The sequence below is a fragment of the Anser brachyrhynchus genome (genome assembly GCF_964034855.1).
Source record: "Anser brachyrhynchus genome assembly, chromosome: 2".
NCBI classification, from domain to species: domain Eukaryota; kingdom Metazoa; phylum Chordata; class Aves; order Anseriformes; family Anatidae; genus Anser; species Anser brachyrhynchus.
Genome location: NC_137695.1, coordinates 32,897,388 through 32,915,730, shown reverse-complemented (window position 1 = coordinate 32,915,730; position 18,343 = coordinate 32,897,388). Strand labels below are relative to the sequence as shown.

At 38.9% G+C, this 18,343-nt stretch overlaps 1 protein-coding gene across 1 annotated transcript in view; it reads right to left on the bottom strand.

Annotated features, from left to right (window-relative positions):
- HDAC9 (histone deacetylase 9) overlaps window positions 1-18,343 on the bottom strand; it is a 480,503-nt gene that overhangs the window by 11,721 nt on the left and 450,439 nt on the right. The window contains exons 22-23 of the mRNA XM_080581236.1: window positions 9,774-9,858; window positions 4,412-4,565 (exon numbers count right to left, since the gene is read on the bottom strand). Of these exons, the coding sequence (XP_080437362.1) occupies window positions 4,412-4,565; window positions 9,774-9,858 (239 nt within the window). The remainder of the gene's footprint in view (window positions 1-4,411; window positions 4,566-9,773; window positions 9,859-18,343) is intronic.

The following is an 18,343-nucleotide window of genomic DNA, read 5'->3' as shown; positions in this document are numbered from 1 at the left end:
ATTATTTTCATACCAGAAGGAATAAAATGTCTTGGACGAGAAAGTAAGGAAAAAAAATCTTTGATTTCTCATAACTAGAGAATGTTCAGTGAATTTACCAGTTAATAAGTTTAGAGCAAAGAAAAAGAAGTGCAATGCCTGATGAAGCTGTGGGATTCACTACCTGAACACCAAAACTGCAAGATGGTTGAAAAACACCTTTGAAAAATTTACATCTGGAAGGTATCCTGGAAGCTTTTACACAGGATGGGTCAGATACAGCCATCAAGACCTAGAGACTAAGCAGAGCAAGGCTGTCTCTCAACGTATCTGTTCCCAGTTCTCTTCTTCCTTAGGCACCCTCCACCGGGGGATGAGAGGAAGGTGGGCAAGATAAGGCTGCAGATCCTCTAGCCCCTGAGCCTGGCTGTGATTTCAGATCCTGTGGGGTATGGCCAGGTAGATGTAGGTTCTTCAGCCCAGCTGAAGTGGATACCCAAACAGCAATATGCTAAGCAAAGCTCTGTGAGCTGATGCACAAACACAGAATGTGGCCCTAGGTGGCAGCTAGCTGTACCCCACAATTCAACCATTCTCACTGCTATAAAATATATTGCAGCATGACTCAAAATGCAACTGATAGCTCAGTAACACTGAGAGAAATATCTAAAAATGACACTGTTTTCATTTCTATTTGAGTAAAACCTATGCTTGGCTGAATGAGGGCCATAAAGTCAAATCCTGATAAATGTCATTCTCAAGATTTACTGTTTGCTGTAAAAGTAGTAAGTGCCAGAGATCTCCCTCCACACCCTTTTATTTTTCCATTTTAAGAAGAAATGTACAGAAGCTCCAGTGTATCATGGACAGCATTGTATTGAATATTTTCATAGCAAGATTTCTGAAACAGATGTCTGGCCAAAGCAAAATTCTAATCAGTTAAATCTGTATCTCACTTAGGGAATAAGCAGTTATCAACACACAAAAGTTATGGTAGTTAGAAATGCTTTCTAGGGCATGCTTGTTCCTTTAATTGCATCTGTATTTAAATCTTTGTTAGCATCATGCATGTTTTCTTTCCTATCCACAGAGGCTTTTTTCTATATCTGTTCTCTTCTGAAGTCTGTAATCAAGTTTCAATTTAATCTTAAAATGCAGAGTTGTGCTTTGGTAAAATTAAACACAAAAAGCGTAGCAGCTTTCACGGTTTTCTTCATTTAGCCTGTCAGAGAAAATCAAATAAAAAAAAATAATCTGCACTGTCACTTGAAGAAAAGAAAGAAAGAGAGACGAAAGAAAGAGAAAAACTTAAGAGGGGCCTTAGCCAGGAGCATTTTATCGTTTATTCATCAGTGGTAAATGAGTCAGATATGACTTGGCCAGGAAAAGAGCTGCTTTACCCAAAATCTGAGTTTAAAATGAGTCATCTCACTTCAAACACCAATATATCCTCCAACATAACTGGCAAGAGTTTCCCACAAAGAGTTTTGCTGCCACTCTTCATCTGCAGGCCCAACCATCCAAAACTGAAGTCAACAGGATGTCTGTCATCGATTCAATGAAAAAGGACCAGAATTACCAGCCTGGCTAGCCATGGTGGCTATTAAGAGAAAGTTAATTGGCTCCTGGCATAATGAAGGAACCTTTCAGGCTGCCCTGTTAGCCATGGCACTTTCTGCTCTGAACTTGCCCTGCCAGCCACAACTAACTTTTCCCCAAAAACACTCAAGGCGAAGGCTTTCGATAGGTCTTCAGAAGCTGACTGCCACCTACAATAGGGAAGAGGGGTCCACTTAAGAGCCCTGAGGGCTCCTCATGTCCCTGCAGACCTGCCAGTTGTCATAGAAGGAGGCTAGAGAAGGAGCATCATGTACTTGGTCCTTAATTATAACAAATGGAACAAATGTGAAAAAGTAAAGTTGTGACATCACTACGTTACTCCAGCTTGTGTTGGTATGCATCTATGAACTGAACAGTATGCTTTTGTTAAATGAATGAAGTTATTCTGGCATGGAACTGTAGTGTGCAATGTCAAATCAATCCCTGGATTTATAATCCTGTGCTAGAGTTTCATTCATGCTCAAAGTGCAGCCAGGTCCCCTCAGGTCTCCCTGCGGCTCTGTGGCCTGCGCCTTTGAAATCAGACTGTCAGGGTGACCCTTTTTGATCCCATATTCCTCTTTACATTCAGCAGGAAGAAAGCCAAGAGAGTGATATCCTGAAGCCTCACAAAACCTAGGTGTCACTTTTGGCTCAGGGAGATAATGCTTATGTTGTGCTGTTGCTCTCTGGCTTTGGGTGACTTTGGGTAACTTAAGAGTTACAAATGTGGAAACAGAATCAGGGATACATGCATGTAAAGATTTATTTGTGCCGCTGAAAAACTTCTGCAGCACCAAAGACATTTCAAACGAAGCCATTTTTTCCACAGAACAATTCATCACGATGGGCTTCACCCCCATAAGAGCCCAGGACTGATGAAGTGTAATGAATCTGGCAGCCACATGAATTCCACTTGTGTACATTTCAGCACATCCGTTTTTTTTCCATTCCTCTCAGCTCTGCTCTGAAATGCTGTTTTCAGAGTGGGTGGAAACTGTCACAGGTTATCAGTGGGTAGGTAATAAATACAATAATTAAGTACAGCATTAGTCAAAGGGTTATTTTGTTCAAGTCATGTAAGATCAGTGGTTGCTCTTGATGGCTGTAGTTTTAAGTGACTAGAGGCTCATAACAAATACAGTTCTTGGTTATTCTGAGCAATATAAAAATATACAAAATTAACCAGACCCTTTTTCACACAATTTAAAACTTTGTTTGACTGTTTTTGTTCCAACACTTTAATTAAAATTCCATGTCTTTCAGAGCTGTGCATACATACATGAATAGGATCCCCAGCTTTCTGTCCCTGGCTAACAGAAGTGTCTCGTGACTGTCACAAATCTATATGAAAAACTTTGCATTATTCCTTAGCCTAACACTGATTAACACACTCACAGATCTAAAATATGTCTCGCGTTCATCACTGGATCCTTCCCTAAGCTTTTATGGATTTGTTTGTAATAATATTAGACCAAAAATAGCCATAGCATACAAAAATGTAATTAAAATCAGAAAGGTAATTATGTAAACACTGCAAACTTTACTAGCTAGCTCTGCCTCATGTGTTCCTTTGAGCCCCACATGCTAACTTACTGACAGATGAATGCTCTCATGGTTGAGAGAGACGTTCACTTCCAAATGCAGCTATAGCTTTTAGCTGTCTCCACACTATCCCCCTGGATGCTTTCAGCTGCCTATCGGGCCAGTTTTGAATAAAAGAGCCCGTGAAGGAGTCAAGAACCAAATCAAACAAGTCGCTGTCACGGCGTAGGACCATGGATCCTTTTGGCCCCACTCCCACCACCCTTCTGCCTACCCACAGCTCCCTCCTTTCTCTCCTGCTGTTATGCAGCTCCAATCCACAGCATGAAGGGAGCTGATGAGTCTCCTTATAAGGGTTTTTTCTCCTTTCCTCCTCCCTTTCTTGTTTTCTCGTGATGGAAACTGAACACCTCCCCGCACTTTGGGTCTTCCTCTGTTGGAGAAGGACAGAAAAGTTTGTCCTTCAGATGAGTAAATAGGAAACTTCGAGAACTTCTGCAGTGGCTCTTCTGATTCTTCTGATTCCTGGTGTCACTTTGAACAAGTACTGTTTTGTAGACCACATAGTCTTCAGTGGCCTTTTTTTTTTTCATCTTTATTTGGCAGAAAACCAACAGCAGTTACTGTATCATTTTCTCAGGCTGTGAAAATGAAAGCAATGTTCATTAACCTAAAAAAGCAGCTGACAAGATGGAAAAAACATCATTCTCCTTCTTAGCTGGTACCTTCAGCACAGTAGGCAGAAGATGTTGGCCCTGATCCTGGTCAGGATTGCTTTAAGTTTTATACTGGCCCTGTTCCATCGCTTCCAGGGAAGTAACATTTAATGCCTATCTAATATCATTTAATAATGATTCAAGTCCATCCTTATTAAATTTATCTGACCATGTGTTAGATGCCTTCCTAGAAAGTTAAAGCTAAAACAGTTTTGAATTGCTTCCAATAAAAAGAATACAGTTGATTACACTTGAATATGTCTATTATCTTCATACAGGTAATGCCAATTGTGCACTTTTTCTATAGTAGAGAGCTTTAGACACGAGGAGAAAATAAGGTTGTTTTACTACTCATGAACCTTAGTAAAGAATTACACACATCAAAAATATGTTAGCATAGAATACCTCTGTTTCCAGCAGCCAAGTAGGGAGAACTTAAATTCAGGGATGACAAATTCCAGGTAGCTCAATTAGCAGACAATTTTGAAACAAGTCTTAGTCTAGCTGTCTTCTGCATCTCGTGTGACTGGAGAGTAAAAGCCTTGCTCTCTGCAATAACTGCATATGCTTACCTGCTGCCTTCCTGAGGAAAGCACTGTTCAACATCCACTGAAAGGGAGGCCATAGCAGATACTGTTTCTGTCTCCTCCCTCTCTCGTTTCTGAGACTCAGCCAGAGCACAATCCACTGGCACAGAATATGGCTCCACTGACTTCCAGTACTTGCCTAAGGAAAACATAACATCATAATTTATGGGAATTTTAGCTAGCATGGTGGTACAAGCATAGTAATCACTTAGTTCAACACCGGGTGATTATAATTTAAAATCACTGCAGTGTAAGCAGCACAATTGAAATTTCAAACTGCAGCAAAGTATATTTCTGAACCTACAAATGCCAAGTTGGAAAGCTCTTTCATTCCAAGGGCTGTGTCACACCCTTCCCCAGAAGGTAATAAACCGGCGGAGTAACATGCAGCCTAATGAACTCATACTGTCAGACAGGCTATTGGCTTTATCTTCACAAGGTAAAGGGAGTTCAGGGCAGGGTTAATACCTAAAAGCTCTGGTATTGCAAACAGCTGATGCATACACAATAAATAGGACTAGAAAAATGAACATTGTTTTACAACATGCTCACACAGCACTGTCTCAAAACGGAAAAAAGTCAGAAATGCCAGCTTGGACTGAAGGGATGTTGCCAGAACAATCAGGTTTGTTAGTCCTGGATGTTCTTTCTCCTCCAACCTCAGGGCGTATACTAGAACAATAATTTCTTTAAAACTTTCATATATGAACTGGCCGTTGCTGGAAAGCTGACAGGTATCATAAGGAATAGAGCTTTCTAGTTTGCAGTGTAAAAACACACCAGTGGATTTAAAACATGAGCATCCTCATCTTTCAGCCTGCTACAGAAGAGACAGTAAGGAGCTTCTTGAGTCACACCAACAACAGTGGCAGGTGACTTATGGGCAACATAAAAAATGTCCCACTACTGCAGAGCTGTTAAGAAAAGGAGGACAATTAGTGGTGACCCAGTGAAAAGTAAGAATTTACATATGTATTTCTTACAACCCAGTAATCCACCAAGCACTCGCTAATTGCCAGGTGGATGACACCTGGAAATGAGGAGCTTTGGGAAGGCTGGGAGCTCTGGACCAGTGCTTATGCAGTGTTTAGCAAGAGGCTTCCAGCAGCTGCTGCAGAGGTTGGGTCAGGGTACTTATCTGGGAATTAGACAGAGGGTTTCAACAGCTGTGAAAGAGAGGGGATCAAGTAGGGGACTTTTCCAAGGGCTAAAAGGAGAATTTTGGCAGCTGGGCAGCAGGCTGAGGAGAGGTGCTTATCCGGGGGGTAGCTGGAGGCTTTGACAGCTGGGAGGCCAGGCCAGTGGTGGTGCTGTCTGTGCTGCACAAAGGCTGCTGAAAACTCCCTCACTGGTAACATGGCTCTCAGCAATGTTTCAGGCTTTTTCAAAGATGAACTTTTCCCTCCAGTGAGAAAGCAGCTGTCAATAAAGCCTGAAAATGTCTTTATTCAAAAATATCATTGCAAGATGAAAGCCCAAGTCAATCTGCAAGAACAACCAGTGAGCATGGCCAGAGTGTTTCTTTGAACTCTAATAGTGTGCACGTTTGAGTAGTTAGCAGAATCTTTAAATAACAGGGACCTTCTGGGGATAAAATGTAAAGTGTATTAAGTATCCTACAAAGTTGAGATTAAGTGTTAGAAGGTTGGCTTTGCTCCAAAAGCATGAAAGACACAGCTAAAAAGTTATGTACATAGCAGTAGGCTCAGTGATTGGAGCCTGGCAAATTTTATAAAAACAAGACAAAAATATTCTCTATTATTACTGTGCTCAGAGACCATATTCTCTATTCATTAAAAAATACACTAAAAACAAACAAAAATTTATATGGGCATTCCACAGTGTTCTCACAGATCATATGTGCAAAAGTCAGTCTTTGCAATATACACCCAATTCAAACCCTATAATTTATGAGCTAAATGTTCACAGAGTGGGTGGGGTTTTTGTTGCAGAAACAGATGTGCAAGAAAATCAAATCTGTTGGCATGGGAATAATACCCCCTCTTGCCTATAAAAGAAATGAACCCATGTTCACTGCTGGAGTTTTCAAGGGCTCTTATTCATAAAATAAAATATTAGTACCCAGCTACCACTGTGCTGCTCTCCTGCAGCAACAATAAAACAGCATCAGTGAGTATTGCTACATCACATTCGTTCATTCACACACAGGCTCACACACCAGCTGCCCCCTGAATCCGGGCTTTCTTGTAACGCTAAAACTCAGGGCCAATTCAAGCATATTAGCAGGCTCTCTGTGCCCATTTAACTGCCCTTCGCTCCCAAGCGATCAGTGATTTTTCTTGTTTCCCTGCACTATGAATTGTGTTACAGAGGCATTTCAGCAATAGCGAGGGGTAGCAGAGTCTGGCCAGGAAGCAGGTGGCAGCACCTATGCTGCAGTGGAGGATTTTGGAGAAGGGGAGTACATGGCAGGCTGTTTGTGGTTTGTGGGAGGAAATTTTAAAGCAGTTCCAATTAGGAATAGCATCCAGGTAGTAGCAGGTACCTTGTGCAGGGCTTTCTGATGCTGGTGAAAAAGCACCGGTAGATTTTTCTTTAAAATCAGAAAGCTTATGCACACCTGTGGTAAGCAGAACAGCTTTGCAAGTTTTCCTTAACAAAGAACAACAAATATATAGTGTGCATAAAGAACACAGTGCTTGAATATGTTTTCAACTGAAAGATTTGCAGGCAAAGTCTCGTGGAACAGAGAGGCAATCACAGCTGCAAAGGAGCTTTGTTAGGAACCCTAGGTATGCTGTGGATTGACAATTAGATGAGCTTAAAGGAGACACATCTACCTCAAACTGCTCACACCTTTGAAAATGCTGTTTCCACTGTGCTATGCTGGGATGTGGATTTCTACCAGTCCTGTTACATTCACTGATAACATTGTGGAGTACAGGGAAAAGAAGGGAGCATGCTGCTGGTTTCATTCATACAAAACTTGAAGAGCAGTCACTGTTTGCAAGAAGTAACAGTCAAACCAAATCAGTCTTCTAGATATGCTTTGGCTTTCAGCATGAATATGTGCTTAAGTCCCCCTCAAAAATTTGTGGGAGCACTGTTTATAACCAGGAAATAATAAAAGTGAATGATTCTGTCCTGGTTACGGCCATTTGTAATTGCCTTTCACCAATAGCTTTGGACATGCTGTACCATGGCTTGCTTGAAAAAAATTGTTTTGGGGGTTGTATTAAAGCTAATGAACAGGATTGTTTAGAAATACCATATTACATGGGTGTGGGAACTACTATTTCCAAATATATTACATTTCCAAAAGAGCTTTAGATCACTGTCACAAACAAAACATTTATACAAATTCCATCCCCCTTACAAAAAAAATTTGTTTCCTCTCATTGTCTAGGTATTGCATCTTCAATATTTTTTTTTGAAACAAACACAAAGGAGGGACTTTTTTTTGGTCTAAAATATTGCTAACATTCATTATCAAAGTTGGATCACAGAAATAGGCCCAAGACACATGCAATCATTTAGAAAAAGCAGGCTTTCTCAACACCTTTGTAGGTGCTCCTCCACCTCCACTACTTTCAGCCTGCATAACTCTGTAACATTCAACATGTACTTGCTTCTCTGAATTCCGTCTAATTATGTGTCCTGCATAAAACCTACTAAACTTCTTCAGTATTCCTTTCCGTCATCCACACACATTCCTTTTTAATACTTGGCCTCTCTCCAGACAACATGATGCACACATAACTTTTTTAGGTAATAGCTGGGAAACAAACAAACAACAACAAAATGACCAAAAATCAAACAGACAAACAAGCAAACAAAAATATTATGTACAAATAACTCCAAATCCTGAGCAGCCTGGTATAGGTTACAGAAGTTCATTGGACTGCCATGGCTGTACTGGGTCTGCTCAAACAAAAGTTTGCTCTGAACAAGCAAAATTAAGCCACTCTGCAGAGCTCTGGACTGTGTTTTGAGACACACAACATATCCTTGTTCCTAAGTCTCTTCCTTCTCTCTAAATGGCCATCATTGATGTGTAAACATTGCTGGTAAAACACTATGCCTTTCTAGATCCAGTATTATTTATTTTTTCATCTCCACTTTTTGTCTATTTCAGATTCATTTTTCATTAAGTACATGTATTACATTTCAACATGTATTGCATTTAATACATACATTAAATTCCAAACAGATTTAGATATTTTTTCCTGCTGTCTTTAAGATCTCTGGTGTCTTGTGTGTAGCTTTCAGTCCTTATTATCATTTGTAAATCAATACTATCTTGCATAGGATTTAAATTTCCTTACATTGCTGACTCCTACCGGGTAATTAACAGAGAACTTTAAGAAAGACTCTACCTCACAAGCTACCCTAGAACATACCACTCAGCAAAAATAACGTACTGAAATTTATCATATACAGCTAATTTACTTAGAGCATGTACATATTTGGGTAACTACTGAATATGAAGGATAAATTATACACCTACAATAAATTTTCATCATCTCTTTACTAACGTCAGATTGAAAAGTACTGCATTATCAGTGGATAATGCATGATGGAAAAGCTGCTTTTATTTTATAGAGATGACTCCCAATTATTTGTGATTAACCTAACATAATAAAAACATTTGTTATCCATTTGTTTTTGTTAAGGAGCCAGCAAACAGTAGAAGTCAGGAAGCTCCTGCTGCCTTGGTAAAATGGCACAGAGCAGAAGATTAGAGAAATGAAGGGAGGTCTGCTTAGATGTATTAAGGCAACTGATGGCAAAGTGAAAAATTTTCTGTGAGGGCAGAGCAAAAGCCCCAAAGCATCTGGTTAATAAAGGATTGGAAGCAAGGCGCACAAATGAAGCAAAGTATTGCCTGCACTAGAAATAGGATAAAATCACAACATATTTGTCACCATTGTTCCAGGGATCAGTGCCCAGTTTGAGCGTTTACATTTTATTTCAAATTCTTCTACACCTTAAAGTGAGTATCTTGTAAAGGACTACACAGACTGCAAAAAATATTTTTTAGAGTTCTGATTTACCTGTCTGTTCCTGTCCCTCACTGACAAACACCTATTTCATTTAACTAATCTGGAATGGAGAGATTTGGGAATATTCAAGCATCAGAAAGCTCTAAATAATTAAAGTGGCTTAATTCTTCAGAGATAAATACATAGCACAAACAAAGAGATGGCAAAGAAACAAAAGTGTGTGTATATATATACATATGTATATACACATACTAGACACAGCATGTGGATTTATACACAAAAAGCTTGCCTGCTGTTTTCTGTGAAACGCAGTTTAATTTCTATGACATTAATTAATAATAAACAAATACCCCAAACCCAACAACCCAAACTGAGAAACATACTTTGAATTTCAGTGGTCTTTTTTAAAGAAGCTATTGCATTCTTATTGGGAATTTGGTGCACAATATCTTCCGGGAGAGGCTCCAGCTGCAAGAATAGAATAGAATAATATAAATTTTCAATAGGACACAGGGAAGTAAAACAAACTGAAACAATCTAATCCTCAGGAAAAGCTCAGCCCAGGAACTGCTAACATTTTGCTGGTTAGAGTTCTAAAAGTATAGCCATGATTTTGTTTTCTGTTTTTCAGCCATGTAATTGAATTCCAAGGGGCTTTTCTATTGGCTGCAAGACTAATCTATCGAGTCTCTGAAGCAGGTGCATGTCTGTGTATTATTCATTAAAAAAATGCTAGTTATTTGTGTAATTTTTGTAGGTTCCTCACAAACCAAATTCCACTGTGTCTGTATACACAGCTGGGTACTCCAAATAAAACCTTACTGAAGCCACACTGGAACTGAAGTGTACACTCTATTATCTTCATTTTTCTAGTGTTACTGCATCTAACCATCTTACACATTTTAAGATTTATAGAAGAAAACCATAAAACAGCTGTTTTTACTAGCTTTGCATTAATTTCAAATAAAGTAGTATATAAAAATGGTTATGCAGATCAGCAGTAAGAGTTCTCTAAGTAAGTTTTTTTTAGAACCAACTGCATTTTAATTAGCCAGTTTTAATTGTGTATTCTTTGCGTGGGGCTGCATCATAATAAATTAGCAGAAGGACGTGTTGAGATGCTACACATAATTATTTATTCCCTGCAATGAATATGAGCCATCCTTCACCACTTCCCATGGAGGAAAATTAGGTACCTAAATATTTTAAAAAGTGTCCCTGGACACTTTTGTTATATCCACCTTTTTAACACTAATTTTCCGTAACAATTGCCCACTCATTTTAAATTCCCATTTATGATCTGGAGATAACAGTATTTTTCCATTTTACTCTGATACTTCAGTACATGGGGACATACTGTACTTTTCTTCTGTTTATAGGACGTGGATTAGTCCTAATTTGGATTTCAGATTTGCAAAAGATAAACATGTGATAGTATTTACTATTATTATCATCAGAAATTACTATATCCTATCAATTCATGAGGATGACAACCAAGTGAAAAAACAACTGTATTTTGAAATTCATCTACTTGTGTTTTTTGTCCATACATTTTCTCCTAGAAAAAGGGTAAAGCATAGTTTGGGCTAAATGCCCCTTCTTGTACTAAATCTTCAAACAACTAAGTTTTCCTTGAACTGGGCTTAGAGACCAGCCAACTTTACCACTTCCCCACACAGGCTGCTGGTGGTGGAGGTGTGCTTTCTGCAGTCAGGAGTGCCAACCATGTCAAGGTGAACAAGAGTAATATCAACATCAGTCTCTCTTCTCAAAAGCTAAGGAAGTTCAACCATCATTGATAGGAGACATCTGTACTGCAGACAAAACTCCTTTATTAAGCATGCCTGGGCCTACTTTAAACTAGGTCAAGTGAAGCCCACCCAAGCAGCTTCCCCTGTGAAGTAAATACTTCAGTAGCCATCGCAGATTGTCCTCGGGGTTGCTACCACTGCATTGCTACCCACCAACTAGATAAAAACAGCTTTGATCCAAGCACACAAAGTAAGAAGCAACTGCAGTGTAGATATCCCCTTAGTGGTGCTATTTTAAGCAAGCTCAGCTACAAATCCCAGAACTTCTTGGATCCTACCAGTATGATCAGCAGTGAATGCCTGTCAGTGATAAAGACATAGCAAATATCGCCAGACTTTTGGTGTCTCAGTACTGAAATGAATAGGCCTGTTCATGTCATTATTTCCTTAGAATCCCATATGGGATTGCAGCTGGAAGATTTACTTGTGGCTAGAAACAATAGCACTATGTTTTGTTTTCAAATAGCATAAATCACTCCATTCTGCACAGTGAGCAAGTACACAGAGAAGTGCTGGTAGAACCTGACTTGGTCCCAGCTCTACTCAGTTACTGAGAAGGCCAGACTGCAAAGGAAGATTGTTGCTATCTAATAGGTATCATGGATTAGAACCAAGAGAGCAATTACAATGAAAATCAGATTTACAGAAACATTTACACTTCACGATCTCCATAGATTACTCTATTTGATTACTTGCAGGTTCCTGAGGTAAAACTGTGCATCTATGAAAATGGCCACCAACAGCTCAAGCTTCACAGATCTTAGAATAAAGACTGTTTTCTTAATAATTCATACCTTGAGTTATGTAGGTAAATAGCACTTCCTTTTATCACTTGCTAGCTTCTTTTTAAAGCAATCTATCATTTGGCCCAGAAAAGGAAAAAGTCCTGAAGTTCTGTTTGGTTGTACTGGGTGTAGGAACACAGAAGAGGAATTAAAGAGTAGCTTAAGGTTCTATTTTGACAATTTCCTAATTCCTAAGGTCTTGATGATCAATTCACTCCCTAGAAAGGAAATAATAGTTCCAGGCTGTAAAAGTATAAACAATGCTGGAGTACAAGGTATGAAATGGCCAAAATTAAAGATTTCAAAGCTGTATCTTGCTTTTCTCTTTGAGCACCTTGAGATTCTTTCTGCAGATCTCTTGTACTAAATAGCAAGCTAGGAGCAAACAATGTAGACATAGCTAGAAGATATTTCCTATTAAAAGGAATTTTTTTTTGCCTTCTTCTCAGATTCTTTCAGGATCCAAAAAAAAGTCTTGATTTTTCTTAATATATCAATTACACCTCTTTTCATCAGTACAGAAGTAAATTGTTTAACATGTAGAATGCATTCGAATATCTAGACATATCAGACCAATATTCAGAAATGGCAAATCTGTTTTCAGAAATCAGAATACACTGATCAATCACTAAAGAGAAGATGAAAAAGGGTCAAATGTCCAACAATTATTATTCCAATCATTATCCTATCTATTAGCTCTACTAACAGATCTGTAGGTGATGTGAGTATAATAGTTCTGTTTGATCATTTGCTTAACTCCTTTTTCCACAACACTTTCATGTCATATTCAAAACTCAACTTCTGCTCCACAGCTATTCTGCCTCCTAACCTTAAGGATAACCAGACACGACTTGGATCCTCTTCCATATCAGGGAAACATCAGGTTCCAGAAGTAAGTTTATTATATCATATATCCTGTTCAGTCCAAAGCAGTACTGTTACAAAAACACTGTAGAAATAAAGCCAGTGGCTTATGGCAGCTATTTCTATACACTTTGAAATGAGACTGTCTGCATTTGAAAGTCCAATTTCTGTTGGCAGCTATTCACTGGTTGGATAGAACTGTACAGACATAGCGGTGACCCTGGAAAATATCAACAGTTAGACCCAACAGTGAACAAAAGCAATTACTCTACACCTGGCATATATGGCACCATTGCCTTCCCTCCTACACTTATTGGCATTCAGATCATGAAGTCTATTAAACCTGGAGGCTAGCAGAATGGAAGCTGAAAAGAGCACTGGAAATACATTGCTAGGAAAGAAATCTTTCAGAGAAGAACAGCTCAAGTCAGTGCAGAAATAACCAAACCACTGGAGAGACAGTTTGGACCAGAAACAAAGAGTCATATTTTCAAAGCTTTTACATGGCTGAATCGGGCTTTTGTGCCCAAAGCAGCAGATGAAAGCAGATGAAAGTAGAAACTGTATTTGCTAATCATTTTCAAAGTAGGAAAAACAATGTAAATGGGCAAAAATCACTTGGGTCATCAAAGTCTGCCAGAGGCATATCAACAGATATCTGAAGATGGAAATAAAGATCGAAATTGCATTCACCCAGGAGGTGATCTGAAATGATCTTTGGGAATGTGGGGAGAATCTGAAACTACAGCAGTCTGTACTGAGCGGGAATATCTAGCTGTATCTGCATAGTCTTAGCCCTGTCATGTTTTAAAGCACCAAGATTAGCTTCAGGGAAGATTGTTGCAGTGTGGTGAGGAGCATGGAGAGTCCTGACAGGCACGGAGGAAGGGGAGAAGGCAGGTGAGATTCACAGGGATGCTTCGGCTGCGGAGGGAAGTGCTACAACCTCCCTTTCCCAGGTTTACTGTGTGAGAAGCATACCAGCACAAAGATTGGGCTTTGTTGTTCTGAGTCTTGCCATGATTACAGAGGACTAAGCTCAAAGATCTCACAGGCCCTCTGGTCCCCTATGTTCTTATATTAGTGATCTTCTCAAAGTTTCTGCACTTTCTGATTTTATATATAAACACTTTAGGCAGGTATTTTTGTGATCCACAGTTACAGTGTTGTACATAAATGACAGTTTTCCCTAGGAAATAGGTTCAAAAGCCTGAAGGGTTATTACCAACTACCTGTTCCTGAAAACCAATGCATGCCTTGCCTTGGAAATATGTAAATTTGAACTAGGAATATTTTGCTCCCTCGGCCAAACAGCTTCCTGAGTAGTACTGCTCTTTTTGTGGACTCTGATGCCACCATACTGACCTCTGGCATGTACCTCGCTCCACTTTCCTTTCCCATCTAATTTTCTATTTTTAGGCCAATTTCTGGGCTTCATGCTTATGCAAGCAGCAGTTGACAGGTGGCTTAGACTCAGTGTTAATTATTTTCTAGTATTAGAATCAGATTAAAAACAAGGATGTAAGATTGTGACCAAGTTTACCATGCAATTTTAAACTGATCTCAGGCCATATTCACTTACACGAATATTTCCATTTTGGAGAAAGAAATGCTTACCTGTTCTGGCAAATAACCCCTTTTTAACGCAGTCCAGGCCCTCTTGGCAGAGCTTGTTGCCTAGCTGGCAAGCAGCCCCAGATTCACACTGAATTCCACAAAAGGGAAAATGCCAACTTTTCATCATCAGCGGGAAAGCTGTAGAGTACAAGCTTTCCACTTCAATTACCATCCCCTCCTAAATGCCAGCTCAACAGATTGCAAGAAAGAAGCACATACTTCACACTCTGCAAGAAAATGTCCAGTATAAGATTTTAAGCATGCTTGGGAGCCAACCAATCACAATGTTTTTGTCAATTCTGCTTCAGACTGAAATTCAAGCCAGAAGAATATTTACTAGAAGATGTTAAATTTAGTCACTTAAAAATGTTGTTGCACTTGGGGCCAAATTCAGCCTTGGCCGCCGCAGTCAATGAGAGCAGACATGCATCCCCTGTGTGCCTTTGTTGCAGGGTCCCGCTGGGCAGAGCACACTGTGGACTGCACTTTACCATTTCCTCTGTGTAAAGGAGAACATGACCCCATCTGTGACCAATTATCACTTGTTATAGACAACAGAAAAAAACTGCTGTACCCTGTAGAGCTTAAGAGACTCTGACCAAACCTGTAGACAGATCAGAGGGCCCAGGATGTTAGACTGACTTCTGTGTCCCACGGAAATGCCCCGCCTGGCTTCTTGACATGGGATGGGATGAAGGAAGAACTAAATCCTTAGGTTTTGATCTGAAGAGTTTTGTGCTTGGCGGAATCCTTCCTCATTCTCTCTGGCTGCCAAAGAACCCCCAAAATTAATCTAGTTATGTTGGAAATAAGCTGCAGGATTCAGGATACTGAACTCAAGGAGAGCTTATCCCAGAGGGCTTTTCAAATCCCAGTAGTGCCTCTTCAAAAGTAATGTAGAGGAAAGAAAACATAACCTATCTCTGCACGTTTACAGCAGCCTTACCACCTGTCATGAAAAGGGATAGATCTGGGGGAAAATCCAAATACTGAACCCCATTTTCACGCATTTCTTGGAATAAAATACAAATACATTTAATTAATTTCTTACTTGATATGTATATATATATGCTTTAAAGATAAGTACTTGAAATTATATAACCTATCTGTGAAAAACTGCAGAACTGTTTAAAGATTGTCTTAATAAGTGAGAGAACTGAATTTTAAGCACAAGACCATAACTCAGAATAACCTTAGGCTTAAAAGAAATGTCTCTTTTCTAAATATCTGAATCTAGCATTTCCTTTATTTTGACAGATGCTCATTTAATGGAGAAGTTTTAAAATCATGTTCAGAAATCTTAGGAACATTTTAAAGCAACTTATGCTTACCCTGCCTTTTACCTTCCAGAAGGATTTCCATGTTTTTATTTTGGATTTCAGGGGAATCCAGCTGCTTAATCTCTTCCCACCTCTTGGGAAGATTTCCTTCCAAGAAGATAACCTACAGTGCTCCTAATTAGCTCTGCAAATGGTCAAATAGATTTTTCTCAATGTGACATGGAAATTTTCTGCTTGTACGCAGATATAAGGACAACAAACCTGAGATCTCCAGATCTTTATTTAAAATATATATATAAAAAATTTCTAATTAATAAATTTGTCTTTATAAAATTTATCTTTGCATTTATCTCTATATTTTCTATTTTATTTTTCTCATTATTTAAGGGGGTAATGAGCTGCCCAAACACAACCAAACCAAATGGACCCATTTCAGACATTATGGGGTGTTCTGCCTGATCTCATGTTGCCACACAGAACAAGTGTGGGTCTCCTGTACATTCTATGTTACTTCTACCAGTCCTGTGCAAATGTCCTAGGTACCCCTACAGCATCTAAAAAGGGACTGGGTGCCTATGTTTAGGGAACAGTATTGGGGTTTAGAAATAAACAATTACCAATATAAGTACTTCCAATCAGTAAAAAAGACAATTATAATCCTACATGGCTTTCTGTTCAATTTTGAAATTGCTGTTCAAAAGTACTTCTGCAGAGAAGTTCAGAAGTATTCCCCACACATAGATGGGGCTGATAGCTCATTTAAATTCTGAGCTCTTCCAAGAAAAAGAGACCTTTTAATAGTTTTTTGGTTAGTCTTCAAAATCAACAACTGCATGCAGGAATTTCCTGTGCCATGCTCAAATTATTTAAAGAAGATTAACTTGATAGTGTATTCTTTTCCTAGTGACTCCACTTGCATTTGTTAAGAGATGAGTAAAAAGTTATCTTGCTAAACAGATCTCTGTCCTACAGGCTACATACAACTAAGAGCAAAGTATGCCTATTTTGGGTGTCAAACTGTTTTCCTTCTTAATACAAATTAAGAAAAGAAGGCTTTCCTTTAAGTTTGATGTTACCTCTACATATCAGACTAGCTCTCATGAAAGCTAGAAGTTGCTGCTAGTTTAACAATTCTTTTTTTTTTTCCTTTTTGTATGTTATTCTGCTGGTAATAGAACATATGAAGCCATGGATTCTTGTATTGACAAGTCCTGGCCAAAAACAACAAAAGCAAAAAAAAAAAGTTTTCAAAAACTCTGCAAAATGTTTATGAATTCTAATCCTCAGCACATGAATAAATACATTTGACAAACTGCAGAGTACCTTCCAAAGGCCTTTCCCAACCTTTTTAATTTGAGTTCAATTACATATGTAGTGTTTAAAAACTGAAGTTCATCTTGCCAACATCTTAAAACTAGAATACACCATTATTTGTAAAAGTGAAGGGCAGATAATAAGTTATAATTATCCTATTAATCACCTGTAAAGAATTGCATTCAAGGAAGAATGCATCCTCAAATTACAATAATTGGTTATTAGAAGAAAACCATTTTTTTTTCCTGCCCTCGGCAGGAATACGCTTGCAGTTTGCTGTGCAAGTTCATGAATACTATGCTGAAATCAAGCAGTGTATATGCTATAGGCCATGTGGTGTAGATTGCCATAAATCTATACACGTCAACAGACGTGCTGACTTCTAACTGCTAACTCGGTATCAGACTTCCTCATTAGTGTCTGCTCCTCGGCAACACCTTTACTTATTCTTTTAAGCAAACATCAGTTTCTTATGGTAGTACTGGTAATGACATCGTCTCTGGAGTATTTTTGTCTTCTTAGCAGCCACAGCGTATTTTCTCTTTGAAATTCTGCTGCACCAGACCATTTAATGCATGCCCCTAAGGATACAGCTGTGAGTAAGAGCACATGAGAATAATGCTTATTGCATGAGATGTTTCAAATTATTAATGATCATGTTCTTTTATAAGTGGATTATAAATGGCTGTGTGGTTACGTTTGTCTTCAATCTGTTACTACATTTTTGTCTCTCTTGAAATTTGCTTTGCTAAATTTTGCAAACAGATAGATTCATAACTTATCTAATTTCCCAGTCCCTGTTTACTCTAAAAGAAAACGGAAGAAAGTTTTTATTCCAATCCACTTATCCCATTCCTTTTTCTCACAGTCAGTATTAGATAATGGCTGGTCAGTAACAGCAGAAATGGTAGTTGGGTGTGATATAGTGTTAAAACAAAACAAGGCATTTTTCATAAATGGGTAGCACCACCAAATGGTCATAACTGGATAGAGGGACCCAGGCATCTACACAGAGGAAGATACATCATATCATCAGCATTGTATTATTAGCATTAGTCCCATAAAGGTGCAAATTTCAGAGAGTGGGATTAGGAGAGCTGTGAAAAGCCACTGACATCATAAGATACTACCACAGGGAAAGTCACGACAGAGAATACGAATGAATGCCCTGGAAGTTACTCATTGGGAAGGCAACACTGCATTCACTAAGACTGCCAAATGCTTCAAGCTAGGTTTTCAGATTTCAGCACCTAACTAAAAGGATTAGCACTGAGCTGAGCAT